Genomic DNA, 17,006 nt, shown 5'->3' on the forward strand with positions numbered 1-17,006 from the left:
TTTTTGCGATTATAATACAATTTTAATAGTTTTCTAAAGTTTAGAGTGCAATTTACATTATTTTTTAAAATGATTATTTAATTTTTAATTTTTTCTATTTAATTTATCTTTGTTTAATAAAACAGAACAGTTATAAGTTTTCTAAATTGTTCACGAACATTATGGTCGCACTCAGATAGTTTCCAATCAGAAGTTGAGAGCCTAAGATTAAGATGGCAAGCAGTTTTAAATAAGCTGACAACGCAACGAGAAAGGTATGTGTATTTTATGTTCTAAATCTATCCCATAATTTTATCCAAGTTGTCAAATACTGGAAAGAAGGTGTTATTTTTACTCATTTGGCATTTGTCCAAATTTTTTAAAATTATTTTGTCTAGGGACATTATAAGTATTTATTTTTGTTATTCTTTCTGAACTCATTCAGGTACTTGTTAACAATAATACTTATCAGTTTTTTTAATTTATTTTAATTTGTATGTTTATTAGGGTGAATGAGATGGAAAAATCTAAATCTGATTTTTCAAGTGTCATATCAGCTACAAAAATTACTATTGATCAAACTTTAAATGTGCTTCAAGCTACTCAAGCTAATCCTTCTGAAGTTGACTCACTAAATTCAAAAAGTTGTTTACTAAAGGTTTTTATTTTTATATTTATTGTTTTTTTTTTATTTGAGTAATTATTTTAAGTTTTATCATCTGTATATTGTAATTTTATAGTCCAAAGAATTAGAATTGCTGACTCGAAGAAAAGAATTAGATTCTATTAATTCAAAGAAATTGAAACAACCAAATGATCTTGAATCAATTAAATTGCTTCTTGATAAGGTAATAATTTATAAAAGTTATGCTTTTTATACACAGTATTTAATTGACATTGAAACATTTAAGTATATGTTGATTAGTGTTTTCAATATGATTATAACATAATTAATGAAATATAAGTAATTGTTTATCTTCTCTTTGTAATATTTTAGATTCTGAATGGCGCAAAGAATATATTAGTTTTACCTTGTTTTTTTTTGTTTGTGTATGTATGAATTGTATGTCAGGTTTTTGAACAAAATTTGTTTAACATTTTAAGAAGCTTATGGTATCAAATTTTATCTAGTAGTACTTATAGGTAGTTTTTATGTCCCAGTTATTTTTATGAATAATAAAGATAACATTTCAATCAAGGTTCATTAAATGTAATGATAATGTGGATGAGCTACTATGATTATTAAATAATCAACTCCCTATTAAACTTTATGTACATTTTGGGAATATTTATTGTAATTTAGTAAATTTTTCTATTTGTTGTACATAGATTTTTCATGTGTAACAAAGTATTTGTCTAAGCATATTAATAAACAAGTTCTTAATAACCATAACTATTTACTTATCTTAGTTTAATATGTTAATAAAATATTTTTTATAGCTTAATTAAAATAGTAGAAATTATCAAATTTAAAAATAATGTTTAAAATTATATATTTAACAATTAAACATAATTTATTACAAATTAAAAAATTAAATATTGTATACCATTTTTCAATTAGTTATTATCATGATATTAAAGCAACAACATTGAAATTTAAAATAAATTACCTATACAATAATATTTTTCAAAATTAATTAAAAAAAGTTAATTACAAATTATAAATAGATAAACATACGTTTATACATTTTTACAAAAAAATTAAATATTAATTATACTTATATTATAGCCTGTAAATGTTAAATGAGCATTTTGATTTCTCTTTATCTTGATAAAACAAAATAAATGATAATTTTTTTTCTAATATAAACCTGTAAAGATGTAATAATTAAAAGTTAACTCTAGTTAAATGTTTCTAAAGATAATATAAATGATTTATGTGTATTTTTCAGGTTATATCTGATTTATCTGATAATTTAGAATGTTTAAATGGAAAATTAAATGCTTTAAACAAATTTATACATCAACTAAAAGAGTTAAACAGTTGGGTTATAATAAAAAGGTCAGAAGCAGAAGAATTTCACACAAAACCTATTGCAGAGAGAAAATTAGCAACTGAAAAATTACAAGTAAGTTTTTCATTTATATTTGCATTGAATAAAGTTTTGTTAAAACTATTAAAGAATTATTTTAATTATTAACAATAATAATATGTATTATTTAGTCAAACTTATTAGAGCGAAATGCCGAAGTAAAAGATATATTAGAAAATTTTACAAATATGGAAAAACAATGTGAAGGAATTGGTCAACCAGTATCTGTAGATTTACAAGTAAGACTTATTGTATTACTAGTTATAAGTGTATTATTGTGTATACTATTTTATTTACATTTTAAAATTACTTAATTGAATAATTTTATTTTATTTTAGGATATAGTGAAAAATCTTAGAGACAATTGGAATTATTTAAAAAATATAAATGAAAATATTTTGAAAAAACCATCAATTACATCTATTGAAATAAAAAAAGGTAATATATTTTTTTAAATTTAAATTTATGTTTAGACTAAATGTATTTGAATCAATTTTGTATCAAAATAATCAGTGATGCAACCAAGGAAGATGCTTATGTAGACTAAACTCCTTTTAGTTGTCAAGATGTGAAGTATAATATTAATATGTGTACTATTTTATATACAATTTAAATGAGAAAATATTTTTTGATCCATTATCATTTTATTTTTCATAACGCAATGATAATTTGCTGTCATTTTAGCATTTTACTTTATCTTTACACCCTTAGAAAAAAATCTTAGTTGTACCACTGCAAAACACAATAACACTTAAATAATATTCTTAATAGTCCATAAGAAAAAATAGCCATTATTATTTAAAACCAAGGCTATACTCAGACCAGTTTTCTTGAGTCATTTCTCAAGGGCCTGTGCTTATACTTCAAATTATAAATTTGAAATATAGGTAATGGCCTCAACCGCTAGAACTTTTTCATTTGTTAATAGTGTATCCGCGTATGTATATAAATTACTTATTAGTTTTTGTATATTATAAAACAAATTTTTCTTTTAAAAATCCGGTCTTACCCTAAGAAAAATAAGGAGATTTAGTTGCTGATGCCCGTCAAAGCTGAATACAGCCTTATTTAAAGCTATGTTATATCTATTTTAGATGGCGCTAATTAAAAAATATATAGCATTATTTATATATTTGTTATAGATACATACATTATTTTTTATTTATTTAAATTGAATACAGAATACAGTAGGATTTTTCTTTTTTACTACCTATTATTGAGGCAGTATAGCTATTTAACTTAAAGTGAGTGTTAACTTATCACTAACAGTTTACAAAAGAGACAATAAAAAAACAAAAATATTAATAGCTTTAACCACAATTATGTTGTGATTTATTTATTTATGATTCTGTTTAATTATTAGGTTTTAAAAATGAATGTGTTTCAAGTATTAAAATAATCAATTAAGTTTTGATTGCATAAATAATCCAAATAATATAAAAGCATGGTGATAAAATGTATTGTTAATTTATTTGTTATAATAAATTAGTAGGTTGTGTTGAAATGATATGGGAAAATATAAACATGATTTAAAATAATACTGTTCTAAAGTGTGCCACCCAACGTTATTATCAAGATAAAAGATTGAAACCATTAAAAGTTTTCGCATTCGAGTTAGCGTACTAAACAGTAGTGCATATCGTGAGGCTTTTGGGCTAGTGTGGTATAAATAAATAATTTTAGTTTTCTACTCATGTGGAACTTCTATCATACAAAAAAGTGAGCAATTTCCCAAGCGTGCAATCATAACTTTAGTTCTCAAATGTCGGATTTGAGTTTTGTTTATGATGCATAATCAATTGTCCACAGAGAACAACGACGATACTCTGCGAGAACTTAAATCTCTCCGTAATCGGTACATAGTATATCGGGTTTAATACAAAATATCTAAGGTAGCTGTTTCACGTCTCAATTTTGGAACAAATATTTAATGTTATATCTTTAAGTATTATTAACCGCGGCGTCCGTCCGTGGTGAAGACGCAGTCGATGTCATGTAGGACGTGCGCGGGGATCGATAATGCGAAGAGTGCAGAAGAAAACTTTGGAATATTAACGCTGCCACCTAGGGGTTTTCGTCCTGACGCTGTGACGCGCACGTGTGGGAGAGTGTAGTGGTGGAAGTGGAATGATGACAGTGCGGTACTACTAGTAGTAGTAGTATTATCGGTGGGTGCGTGTGTGCGTGCGTGAGTCGTACCCATTCGTAGCTGTCGGTCGCGCGCGCGGCTTTTACCAAGTCTACACTTGTACTCAGCGGAGAGAAAAGTGCCGGCCGGCCAGCAGCGCGCGTACGCCACGACTCCACCCACTTGTGTATGAATCGATGAGGGTGCTCGTCGCCGCGCGAGCACACGGAACACATCTCGTGCGCGCTACTTGTTCCGGTTCATCCGCGCTGCCCGTATCGGTAGGACATCCCTTCCCTTGACCCTTTCCTCAGCTATCTTGGTGGCATTCAGCCATGCGGCCTCCGCAAATCACCACCATTTCGTTTACTTATAGGGTTCTGATTATATTTTTTATTTTCACGCATTTTTTTTGATATTTTTCAATACACCTAACCGCCACTATACAGTTATCGATATATTAAAGGATCATTAATCCATGGATTATGTTTCGATCGTAAGTACAGTAATATCATCGCCTAGATCTTGACGAAACTTTAATAATATTCCTATATGACCTCGTAATGTTCTTATTTTAGATGATATCCACATTGATGGTGAAAGTTTTTTTTTTTTACGATGTTTTTTGATTTTGTTAAAATTTCTGTACGTACTTTTTTAAAAAAATTAGCACGCTTATGCTTTCATATAAATTACGTTATGTTTTTTTAAATTTAATTATTTGTTCTTATTAATCATTGGTTGTTTTTTTTAATTTTTAAATCGATGTATTCGTTTATTGTATAGCTTGGTATACTTGCTTTGATTTATATAAACATAAAAAAAATGTATTTGTGTTTTCATCTTCATTCTATTTTATGAACAATTGTGTACTAGTTAACATTGAAGCAAAACGAACCAAATACACAATGGGGTTTTTTAAATGTTATTTTATGACAATGTATTAAATATTATTAATGTATTAATATAAAACAATTATTTGTTTTACAATTTTATTTGATACATTTAATGAATTTTAGCTTATAAGTTAATATCTTTATCCTATTATTTATTACCCATTTTTTATTCAACTTATGTGGGTTTCACTTTTACCAATTACTTTATTTACAAAACTAAAATAATTTTTATTTCAAGTGTTTATAAGACTTTAACTATTGTTAGTTAAGACCTATCATGTTTAATAAAACATAAAACTAATGATAGTAAATATTTTGACTACTATCTATATAAATAAAACAATCAAAAGTAAAATTAAATTAACTTACTTTTAGAATATAAATAAATTACCATTATTTATCAATGTAAATTTTATTTTATTTTGTATTTTAATAATTTTATAGCAGAAGAAAATTGGAAGAGTCTAACAAAAAATGCCTCCGAAAAACACCCCCCTTCAAGTTTACGATCCCTATCACCAGTCAATTCATCAGATGCACTTCTCAATTTATTAGCTAGTTTTGATAAATCAATTCTTCAGGTATTAATTTTTATAGAATGAAAATGTTCAAAGTTTCATAATATTATTTGTTTTAGATTTGTGATTGGTTAGCTTTAGAAGAAAAGATGCTGCGTCAACAATCAGTTACGGTTGGGGATGTTGACGATATACTTCAGCTTATTGATAAACAAAAAGTATGTATATTACTATATAAATATTTAATGTATGTTTAAAATTTACAATTTGAATTTTATAATTGTTTACATAATTCAAAACTGAAATTGTAATATTAAATTCTCAACATATTAATTATTTTTATAGATTTAAACATTAAGTTTTATATTTTAGATTTGAACTATTTATGATCTAAAATAAACAGACTTATAAACCTTGTATATTATATAGATAAATTATCATAATCAGAAAATATTTAAGTCATTTATTTTGTATTAAACATTTTGTATATTTCATCTTCCACATATTTCATTTTAAATATTATAAATATCAAATTGTTATTAAATTTTATTTTGCAAAAGGGGGGGGGATAACGACCTTTGGTTTTCTGGGGCAAAGCCCATTAGTTGAATATAAAATAATATTATTATTATTAGGCATATTTAAAGACCATTAAAGTCCATTGCCGCAGTAACAAAATCCCTCCATTTCTCTTTATCCCTTGAAATTTCTTTCACATTCTCTATTTAAATCATCCTAAGGTCTTCCATAATTCTATTTGCCCACCGTTGTCTGGGTCACTCTCTAGGCCGTTTAGTGTTCGGTTTCCATTTTTTTGTTACCCAATACTCCTTCAGATCTCCAAACATGACCAACCCATGTTATTCTACTTATAACTTATAATATTTACTTCCCCAAAAAATCTTCTCAATTCTTCATTTGTCCCAACTTAAAATTTATTATTATTATTTATTTATTTTTTTAAAAAATTTTCCAAAGTATTTTCCTTTCAAAATCACCTAAATTGTTCTCATCTATTTTAGTAGTTGCCCTAATTTTACCTGTATATTTTAATGCAATGGGTCTAATTTTGTTAGACTGTTAGATTTTGTTATAATAGTTTTGATAGACTAAAATAGCATTTGTTTTTTGTTATCAATCTTTCTTTTATTTCTTCATGACTTTGCGTTTTCATTCATCCCCGTACTAAGGTACTTGAAATGTTCTACCTTTTCAAATAAAAAACTTTTTATTTCTAATTTTCTTACTATGTGCTGTTTTCTGGATGGTATTTCCCATTAGGTATTCTGTATTTCTAAAATTATATTAAGGCCGATTTCCTTCCATAACCTTATTAGCTCTTTTGTGAATTGCTTTAAATTTTCTTCATTCTTTGTAATTATCACTTAATAATTGACATACATTACAATTGCAAGCTGTTGGTTATAACTGAATTGTGTTCCTTTTGCCTTACCTAAGGACTTGACTCATCACTAAATTTAAGGTAATGGTAAACAAGACCTGTAACAAAGCGTCTCCTTGTCTGAGACTTATCGATACTAGGAATTCTTTTGAGTAAGCTTCTCCAAAACTCGCCTTGCATTTAGAGTGTTGTATGCACGCTTCTGATCAGTTAAATAATATTAAAATTAAAAATGAATAAATTTATATAATATTTACCATCTCACAAATAAATTACAATTATTTAAATTTACCAATAGGAAATTGCTTATTAAATAATGTTGTTAGCAAAGATTTGATTAAAAAAATATTTATACATACTACTATGTACTCTTACTATACTAGTATCATTATGCCAAAAATTAAAATCAATTATTTATTAAATTAAACAATCACAAAAAACAAACAATAATAATAATTATAATAATATTTCAAAAAATATTTGATTGTATTATTTCTTTAATTTTTTTTGTTTAAATTTTAGATTTCTTTGTTTACAATATTTTATTTATTCAAATTATTAACTTTTTTTTACTTATTTATTTTTAATTATTAAAGGCTCATAATTCAAGAAAACTTTGTTTTTAAATTAATATTTAAATGTCAATATCTCATAAAAACTCAGTACATTATGTTATTGGTTTGTATAATTTTATTAAAATAATAAAAATTATGACTTACAAATGATTGTTCACTTAAATGTTTGTGTATACACACAGTCGCCATAGCAATACAATATCTTATAGTTTTTTACATATTTTATTGTTAAACAATTTTGAATATTATTTTGTGATTAGGACTATGATATTTATTTATTTTTAACAATACATATCATATATTATATTTATTGAAAAATATATTTTTATAATCTATACATAATTTTAAATAAAACTAATCGTACATATTTGATTTTAAATTGCATTATGTTATTTTCAGCTTATACTAAAATTGTTTAAGCTAGAAAACATTAATTAATTCAACTTGATTCAATATAAATTATTCTTATTAAAAATATGTACAAACTAATATAATTTGTTATTTTACATATAGAATGTATTACGAGAGTTGGAACAAAAAAAACCTCAACTAGATGAATTAGTTCATACTGCTGAAAACCTTAAAGCTGATTCAAATCGACAACAATTACATGGCAAAGGTAATTAATTGTTAATTTCAAATTAATGATGTATATTTTATACAATATTTAATACTACTATTCTATAGTAACTAAATTGCGTGAGCATTGGGATGAAACAAATAATAAAGTAATGCAACGTAAAACTGAATTAAATGCAATGTTGAGTGATAGCCAACGTTTTGAAACAAAAAAAATGGAAATAGATACTTGGTTGACTAGAATGGAGAATAGACTACAGCGAATGAGTTCAGTCGGTAATACAGCCGATGTACTAGATGCACAACAAAGAGAACAAAAGGTATGAACAAATATTTTTAAACTTAATTTAAAATGACTATTAAATATTAACCTTTGTATCCATATATTTTAGTCATTCCATGTTGAGTTACATCAATATAAACACCAGATTGATTTATTTAATCAACTTACACAAAAATTAATTGCAGTTTATCAAAATGATGATACTTCCAAAATTAAAAAATTAACTGAACAAGTACATCAAAGATTCCAAAATCTTAATACAAAGTAAATTTTGTTTTAGACCATATGTCTGATTAAGATTATATTTAATTATTAATTTTTTAATTTCTTTTTTTTAGCATTATAAGCCGAGGAAAAGTATTGCATTCAGCAATAAACTCATTACAAAATTTAGATAAATCGCTTGACAACTTTTTAGGATGGTTGTCTGAAGCAGAATCTTCGATGGAAACAATTGAAGCAGAATTCGATAGATGTAATACACTCAAACGAGACAATACTACAGCAATGAATCAACTTAAGGTATGTGATTATGTGATATAAGTTAAAATGGTAGATCTTAAATGATATTTAGTATTTAAATATTACTTAATTAGTAATATTGACAAAAGTTTCTGTGTCTATATCTCTAAAGCTCTCATTATTGTAGCAAAGATAATGACATTTAAAATGAGGAAAACATTCATAATTGCATATACATTTCATAGTTAACATTTTAATTCAAATGTATTACTGTTATTCAATAAAGTTTATTTAAAATGTTTAGTAGAAGGTAAAATTTAAGTGCATATATATGCTGCTGTAATAGTTAGTCTAAAAGTATAATATAAATGTTGAATTAAAATGTATAGGTTATTAACACTATAATATGTAATACTCGTATATTATACCTCAGTGCATGTTATGGTTATCCATTAGATGTAATTAGTGTTATATTGTGCAATTATAATTTAATACCAAATTATTTAATTCATTGTTGTTACTAAATGAACTTTTTATAAAATCTATTTAGTTTTAATACTTATATATTTTTATAAATATTGAATTAGGAAGTAAATTTTATAGATATCAAAGACTTATTACTATATAATATAATACTAATGGAATTTCCAAAAGGTTACCTAATCTAAAATTACAAGTTAGTAACTAACACTATTTTATGAATGGAATTTCTGCATAGTACAATTTTAATTTAACTCAACAGTTAAATTAATTATTGATTAATACAAAGTTGATAATACAAGATATAAAGTATATAATACTTAGTATTACATGTTGTAAATTTGAAATACTTTAGGTTTCATAAAACAATAAAAATGAGAATTGTTTGTAGATTACAAAAAGTATATGTATTTTAACGAGGTATAACGATATTAATTATTTTTTCTTATAAGTCCTGAGTTTCCTTTCAGTAATGCTAGTGGTAGTCCATGCCTAGAAAATGTAAGCGTAGGTTTTATTATTAACCATGTACAGCCTTGCTTTGAATTTTTTGGAGAATACTTTGAATTTTAAGAACTTATTTAGAGCAAAATCAATTATGCTGTTTCAGCTTTTATTATCCTTGAACCTATCTCTCTAGCCTAGTCATTTTTTGTATTTTTAGTACAGTTCCTAGGTGTCAAAATTCATTGACCTTTTCGAAGGTCCCGTATTAGTGTTGTCACCTTCATCTAATATTTTATTATTTTGGTTTTATACGTATAAATTGTTAATCCTATATTACTGACGGCTCACTCGAGCACTTGGACTTTTTTTCCGTATCTTGTACAGAGCTCTCTAAGATATTTAAATCATCCGCAAAACCAAGCACTTGTAGACATCGTTGGCCGATCGCCATTCCAGTAGTTTCCATTTACATCTCCCTTATGACTTTTTCCAATGCTATACTGAATAAATTGGTTAATAGCGAATCTCCTTGCTTCAACCCAATATTAACTTCATAAGCTTCAGACTTGTTTACTTAACTCTTATTCGATACAATGGATCTTCCATGCGCATTTTCGCCAGCTCATTCTAGGTTTTCGGCAAACATTATCATTCTATATCTTCCGGAATAACTTAAACTGGGCTAAGATAAGTTCAGCTGGTATTTCGTCTGATTCTGGCGCTTTCTAATTTTTTAAGCTAATTGTTACTTTGTAAGTTTCTTCTTGTGTCACTTCACTTATCATTAGTTCGGCACCATACTGGATTTCTAGTAACCATCGCCCCTCTAATTATTAAAAAAAACCTTAAGAATTTTTTATTTTTGACCCCTTAGGTACCATCTAGATTAATTTTCTTTTTAGAAAAGTATTAAAGTAGAAAATTGAGATTTTTTTTCTATTATAAAAATAAAAATAAATTTAATAAATAAATAAATACATGTCTTTATAAAATTAATATGTTCATTACTCCGTCTAAAATAAATATTTAAAAATACTAGGTAATATAACTACAATTTTTTTCAAAAGTGTTTTGTTAGGATTTCAAAATTGAATGAAAAAAAAAATATTTTTTAAACTTATAGTTCAAAATAATGTGTGAATTATGTCAAAAAGAATCACCCAGTATAAGAATTAGGAATTAATTAATAACGATTACCAATAATTGGTATTATCTGAATCATTATTATTATTATTATATTTTGCATCCACCACTACTATTATTTAGCAACAAAAATATATGAATTTATTATCCTTTATTTTGTAATAAAATCTAGACTTTGTATCTAGTTTCTAGATTATAGTATTTCTCAACCAATGTGTCGCTAAATAAGTCTAAATGTGTCACGAAGTATATTAAATGACACGACATTTTCAAACATTTTTGATTTACAAAAACTACTAAGTATTTGATATAATTTTTAAGATAGTTAACATTTCATGTTTCATTAAACACTCATTTTAATAAGCTTGTACATGCAGAGTAACCGCTTCATATGCTTGCACACTATATCTGTAATATTTTTTATGACCAATCCGTTCGGCCAAACCAAAATATTACAAATATTTATATAATTAATAATTATAATAATGTATGCTTATCAAGAAAAGTATGGATGTATAAATATATGTATATATATATATATATATATATATATGCAAATATTTACCACTATAGATCACAGCTTGAAAATGGGAAATATTTTGATATTATCGGTTAAAAAAATTTTTTTGGACATCTGGTAATTAAAATTATTGGTTAATGATAAAAACTTTGGTTGTTTCATTTGGTATGCTGCATAATACATATGTGATTAAAATCTGTGCATGTTAATCACACGTAATCATCGTAAGCTTGAAAGGATAATATTTATTTTAGCTAGCAGTGTTAAGAGGACGTTACACCCACATGTGTTGTTTGCATCTTAAAATTAATGTAAAATATAGCAATGACTGTTTTACGCAGGAAAAAACCAAGAATGCTACACAATCATAACTAAAAATATCAAAAAATAAAAACTATGTTTTATAGATAAACAAAGTACAACAATATTTAGAGTCTTAACTATTACTACTATCTGAGAAGTTCTATCCGCGTAAAACAGTTTTTTGCTATGTTTTACATATGTAAGATGGAGACAACACATGTGGGTGTAACATCCTCTTAAACACTGTTGGCAATATTCTTATTGTCGTTAATTAATTTTTAATTATAGATAATTAAAACTGTACATGTATAAATGTATTATATTACTAACTGCGTTGTATATTACATTATTATATCTCGTATAATCGTATAATATATATATATTAATGGTATGGCTATGGCCAACTAATTCTAAAATTATTGTTTAGTTAGATATTTTTCATTTTTTTTAAAAACTATTTTGAATAACAATTTTTTCTTTACCATAGTTTAAGAATATTTTCTATATTAATATTCAACATAATAACTGTTTTTGGTGATCATCGCTTTGTTATTAATTTGCTATAAAATAGTTTATTTAAAGGTATTGGAAGCAATGATTTTTTGTCTTTGTCTATATCATACTTGGAATATAGGAATTTAAACTTTTTTATTACAACGTACCACTCATTGATATAGTGAAGCAATATGAATTCTAAAAACAGATTTAAATTAATCGACAAATTTACTCGAGATCGATTTTACTCATCTTTAAATTTATTCCCTTAAATCCTAAAAAAGGAGTAATTGAAAAATGGAATATATCAAGAAATTAATTGTTTCAAAAACTATTAACGTTTTTGAAAATATTTGTTTTAATGTTTTTAATAATTAAAAGTCGTTAGAAACATTATTTAAAAAAAAATTATTTATTTATTACTGTATTTTATTGTAATAATTTATACTTTTCCTTTTTTTTTTACTAACAACATATATATATATATGTCGTATTTAAAAGCAGAATATTATAATTTTTAAATATTATTCGGGATATTTCTATACATAAATCGATGTTTTACCTCAGGAGTTCCACAAAAATATAATTTAGGACCACTTCTTTTCTTAATTTTTATTAATGATCTTCCTCTTATTTTAGATAGTTCAGTAAACATTTAGATGTTTGCTGATGATGTTAAAATTTACAGTCAAATTAAAAATGTTAAAAACTTTGCAATCTAATTTAAATAAGTTTGTGATGTGGAGTAAAAAAAAAAACTATCTACTTTTGAACTATGATAAATGTAAAATTATTAATTTTTCATGCAGCAAAAGTACTGTATTTAATAATTATCAAATTGATAACTATCCTCTTGAAAGATTATTCTATTACTGATTTGGGTATATATTAGTTTTAAATTTGATCTGTCTTTCAAAACTAATCATAAATAAAGCGTATAAGATGTTGGATTTTATTAATAGGAATACTAAGGACTTTAGAAATCTTTTTTGTTTAAACAATTTGTATACTTCAAAGTTAAATCTAATCTAGAATTTGGCTCTTTAATATGGTCTAATTATTATCTCAAGATACTTTTTCCTTTTATTGGTTCAAGCTCTATAGGTATTGATTCTCTTACTATCAGACGTGATTTAATTGATATTATGTTTGTTTATGATATTTTAAATAACTATATAAATTTCGCAGCTATTTTAATTTTAATTAGATTTATACTTTTTTTATTGGACTCTAGTCCTTAGTCCTACTACATGAAATTCTGATTTGTTCCATGTACCTAAATTTAATATACAAATGGTGGCTAATTTATTTTTCTCGGGAGCCCTTTTAACGCAAATAAAATCTTCACGGTTTTGGATTTTTTGTTCTGTCTCTTAAAATCTTTAAAGCTAAAACAATTAGCCTAATTTATTTTATATTTTTATTTTTATAGATATATATATATTTTTTCGTCTTTCTAATTCATATTATTTTGTATTATTATCATTTTGTCTATTACTTTTATATGTTCCAATTATTATGTAATGTTTGTTTTTTTCTTGTTTAAGTGCTTATGTCTGTTGATTATAAATTTATAAATAACTAAATAAATAATAATAAAATTGGTGAGTAATGAATTCGTTACATATTATTTTTTTTCAAATATGTTTTTATGATAAAAGTTTTTTGCATTTAACATTTACAACAATGATAAAATATAATAACATTTTTATTTTTAGTAAAGATTTATGTTTTTTATCGTCAATTCAATTTTTTTTAAATTTTGAATGGGTAAATAAGTTTATAGTTATAACTTTATAAGTTAAACCAATTATAACAAATTATATTTAAAAAAATAATAAATGTTTATCATTAAAATAATTACCTGGATCATTGTTTACGTGTAAACAACCACATTTTCATTATAAACTATTGTATTAAAAATTAATTTTTAAATGGCACACTCAATAATAAAAAAACTACCTTCACTAAACATTTATTTTTAAAATTTAAACTTATATTTATTCGAGTATTAATTAGACTTAATTTTAGTGTGATATTTCAGTATTTGTATTCTAATAATAATAATATTGGGTTAAAATTAAGAATTTAGTGAATAACTAAAACAATACATTTTTAGAACTTCAATAAATATTTTATGTGAACGGTCATACTTGATAAAAAAAAAAAAAAAAGGGAAGATATTTCGTGGCCATATGGATTTTATTAGATTTAAAATGGATAATACAAGCGTGTATATGTCAGTTGTTATCTTACACTCCTGTCCCTGTCAATATCTGTACAAACAATTGCTTTGTAATATTTTTATTGTAATTGACATTTCTATCTCGAACAACATTATAAGTTTAATGTTTTGTTATAAACTTAACGTTGGTCTGTAAACATTCGTGTTTTTTTTGTGAATTAGTAGTTTAAGTTATTTGTTAATCTAATGTAAGTTGTCTATATCTAATATAGAAAATTATGGTAATGTATAATCATTAATCACATTTTATATTTAATATAAATTTAAAAATAACATTTTATTGAACACAAAACTTGTGTTATATTTACCAAAAATTAGTTTATATAAGTGTACTTACATCAAGTGATAAATAATACATCTAATGTGTATTACAACTTTTATTCAACACGTAGTGAAAAGTTAAATTTTAAAATTAAGTAGGCGTGTATACAAAAAATAAGTAGATAATGTCTCTTTAATCATATCTCATATAGTTCATTTTATTTGAAAGTCTAAACACTAAACATAAATCTAAAATGAAAGATAAATGAAAATATATTAACAATATTATTATTTATCCATGTATAATTTATTATAGGTACTATAAGCCAAGGGGAATAATAATCTTAAATAAAATAATGCAGGAGTGGAATGTATTTATTGAAAAAAAATGGCTCATCTCATTGTATCTTCCCTCACCTCATCCATCATTAAGTGTTTCAAAAAAGAGCACTCACTTGAAATGGGTAATTTAAAACGAGTTAAATAATCAACTTAATTGTTATAAAATATAAAATGTCCTTAAGTTAAACATATGCATTTATTCATTAATCATAATAATGTTATATTATAAAATATCATTGGTTTATAATTGTATTTTTAACTCTTCTGAGGTTAGGTTTTTATATATAAAATAAAAAAATATTTAGGTATGTAAACAATATAGTATAATAATATCGTGTGTTAAATTTCTAAGTTAACATAAAATATTTCGAAGGCATGACTGAGTTTGATTCCGAGTTTCTTACTGCGTACAGGACATATAAATATATCTGTTTTTGATCAATTCTAATTTTTAACTATTTTTATCTGCACATGCGCAGTAAAATAAAAATTTCTTAAAATAGGAACCACTATTTTTGATACTGAATTTAGATTGATTTACTTTTTCTCGCAACTTTGATTTATATAGTTTTTTGATATCTTCAAAATTGACATTTTTAGGACAGTCGAAAGTTTATATTAGGTAATTTGTATAATTATTGCATTTTTCAACGCTCTATCTTAATCACTCATTTATAGGCATAATTTATCGATAAATTTTAATGAGATAAATTTTATAAATTCGATGTAATAATAAATCCATCTTGTAGTTTTAATCAAAATAAATTATTATAGAATAATACCTATAATTACGATTACGAATTACTTAATTTAAAACTTTCAACTATCTTAAAAATGTCAATTTTAAAGATACCAAAAACTATAAAGATCAAAGTTGCTCAGAAAAAATAAACCAATCCAAATCTAGGATCAAAAATAGTAGTTCTTATTCAAGAAATTTTTATTTTACTGCGCATGCGTAGATTAAAATAGTTAAAAGTTAGAATTAATCAAAAACAGATGTATATTTTTATGTACTTACGCAGTGGCGGATTAACCTTCACAGCGCCCTGAGTCACGCTCAGTGTTTACAGCGCCCTTTTTTTAAATACTATACAAGGATCATAGTTTAAATAGGCTAACATCGAAGAGTGATGGGTAATCGGGTATAGCCGCCCCGAGAGTGAGAAATAGTAATATGGTTCAATTTTTTTTTTTTTTTTTTGGTTCATTTTTTTGAGAATAAAAATAAAATAACATAACAAATTTGCCGCCCACTATAAGCTGCCACCCTAGGTTCGAGCCTCACGATCCTAGTGGTTAATCCGCCACTGGCTATACGTAATAAAAAAATTCTGAATCAAACTCGAAAGTCGTACATTCGAAATATTTACTGTTACCTTTAAAATTAAACACACGGTATATGAAATGTTTAGATATTAAAATAATTTAAGATATGTATTTAAAGTCTAACATGCATTAGAATATCCAAAAATTTGATATTTTTAAAAATTTATTTGTAAATCTTATAAAATACTATTCAAAACTAGGTTGGCAGTTTTTATATACATACTAATTACTATTGAGCATAAAACGAACGGAAATTAGATTGATGTTTTTTTTATAGTATTTACATTGATTATATCATTATCATATACTAGTATCTAGCATTTAGGTGTCATATATATATATATATAATGTACATCCCATGATGTAAATGTCGATATTTGAATAAGAAAATAAAGGGATTGTATAAATAAGCAATTGTGTATAGTGTATAGGCTATTATTTGTGTTTTGTTGTTATCTTACATTATTGACATCTTGTTTGAAAATATAAAAAAGTAGGTAGGTATTTCCACATGATTAAGTAAAGATTTTAAAACTAAAAATGAAACATCTGTAATTTGTTAAACTAAATTGATATAAAAACATAC

General features: G+C 24.9%; 1 protein-coding gene across 1 annotated transcript in view; it reads left to right on the plus strand.

The window, feature by feature from the left end:
• Positions 1–17,006, plus strand: part of LOC113550060 (dystrophin-like) — a 56,713-nt gene that overhangs the window by 19,178 nt on the left and 20,529 nt on the right. Inside the window, exons 40-51 of the mRNA XM_026951666.1 lie at positions 126–254; positions 487–637; positions 720–827; positions 1,872–2,048; positions 2,144–2,251; positions 2,351–2,450; positions 5,481–5,617; positions 5,674–5,772; positions 8,045–8,150; positions 8,219–8,430; positions 8,503–8,657; positions 8,732–8,915. Of these exons, the coding sequence (XP_026807467.1) occupies positions 126–254; positions 487–637; positions 720–827; positions 1,872–2,048; positions 2,144–2,251; positions 2,351–2,450; positions 5,481–5,617; positions 5,674–5,772; positions 8,045–8,150; positions 8,219–8,430; positions 8,503–8,657; positions 8,732–8,915 (1,666 nt within the window). The remainder of the gene's footprint in view (positions 1–125; positions 255–486; positions 638–719; positions 828–1,871; positions 2,049–2,143; positions 2,252–2,350; positions 2,451–5,480; positions 5,618–5,673; positions 5,773–8,044; positions 8,151–8,218; positions 8,431–8,502; positions 8,658–8,731; positions 8,916–17,006) is intronic.

This window comes from Rhopalosiphum maidis, chromosome 1 (assembly GCF_003676215.2).
Source record: "Rhopalosiphum maidis isolate BTI-1 chromosome 1, ASM367621v3, whole genome shotgun sequence".
In the NCBI taxonomy this organism is placed as follows: domain Eukaryota; kingdom Metazoa; phylum Arthropoda; class Insecta; order Hemiptera; family Aphididae; genus Rhopalosiphum; species Rhopalosiphum maidis.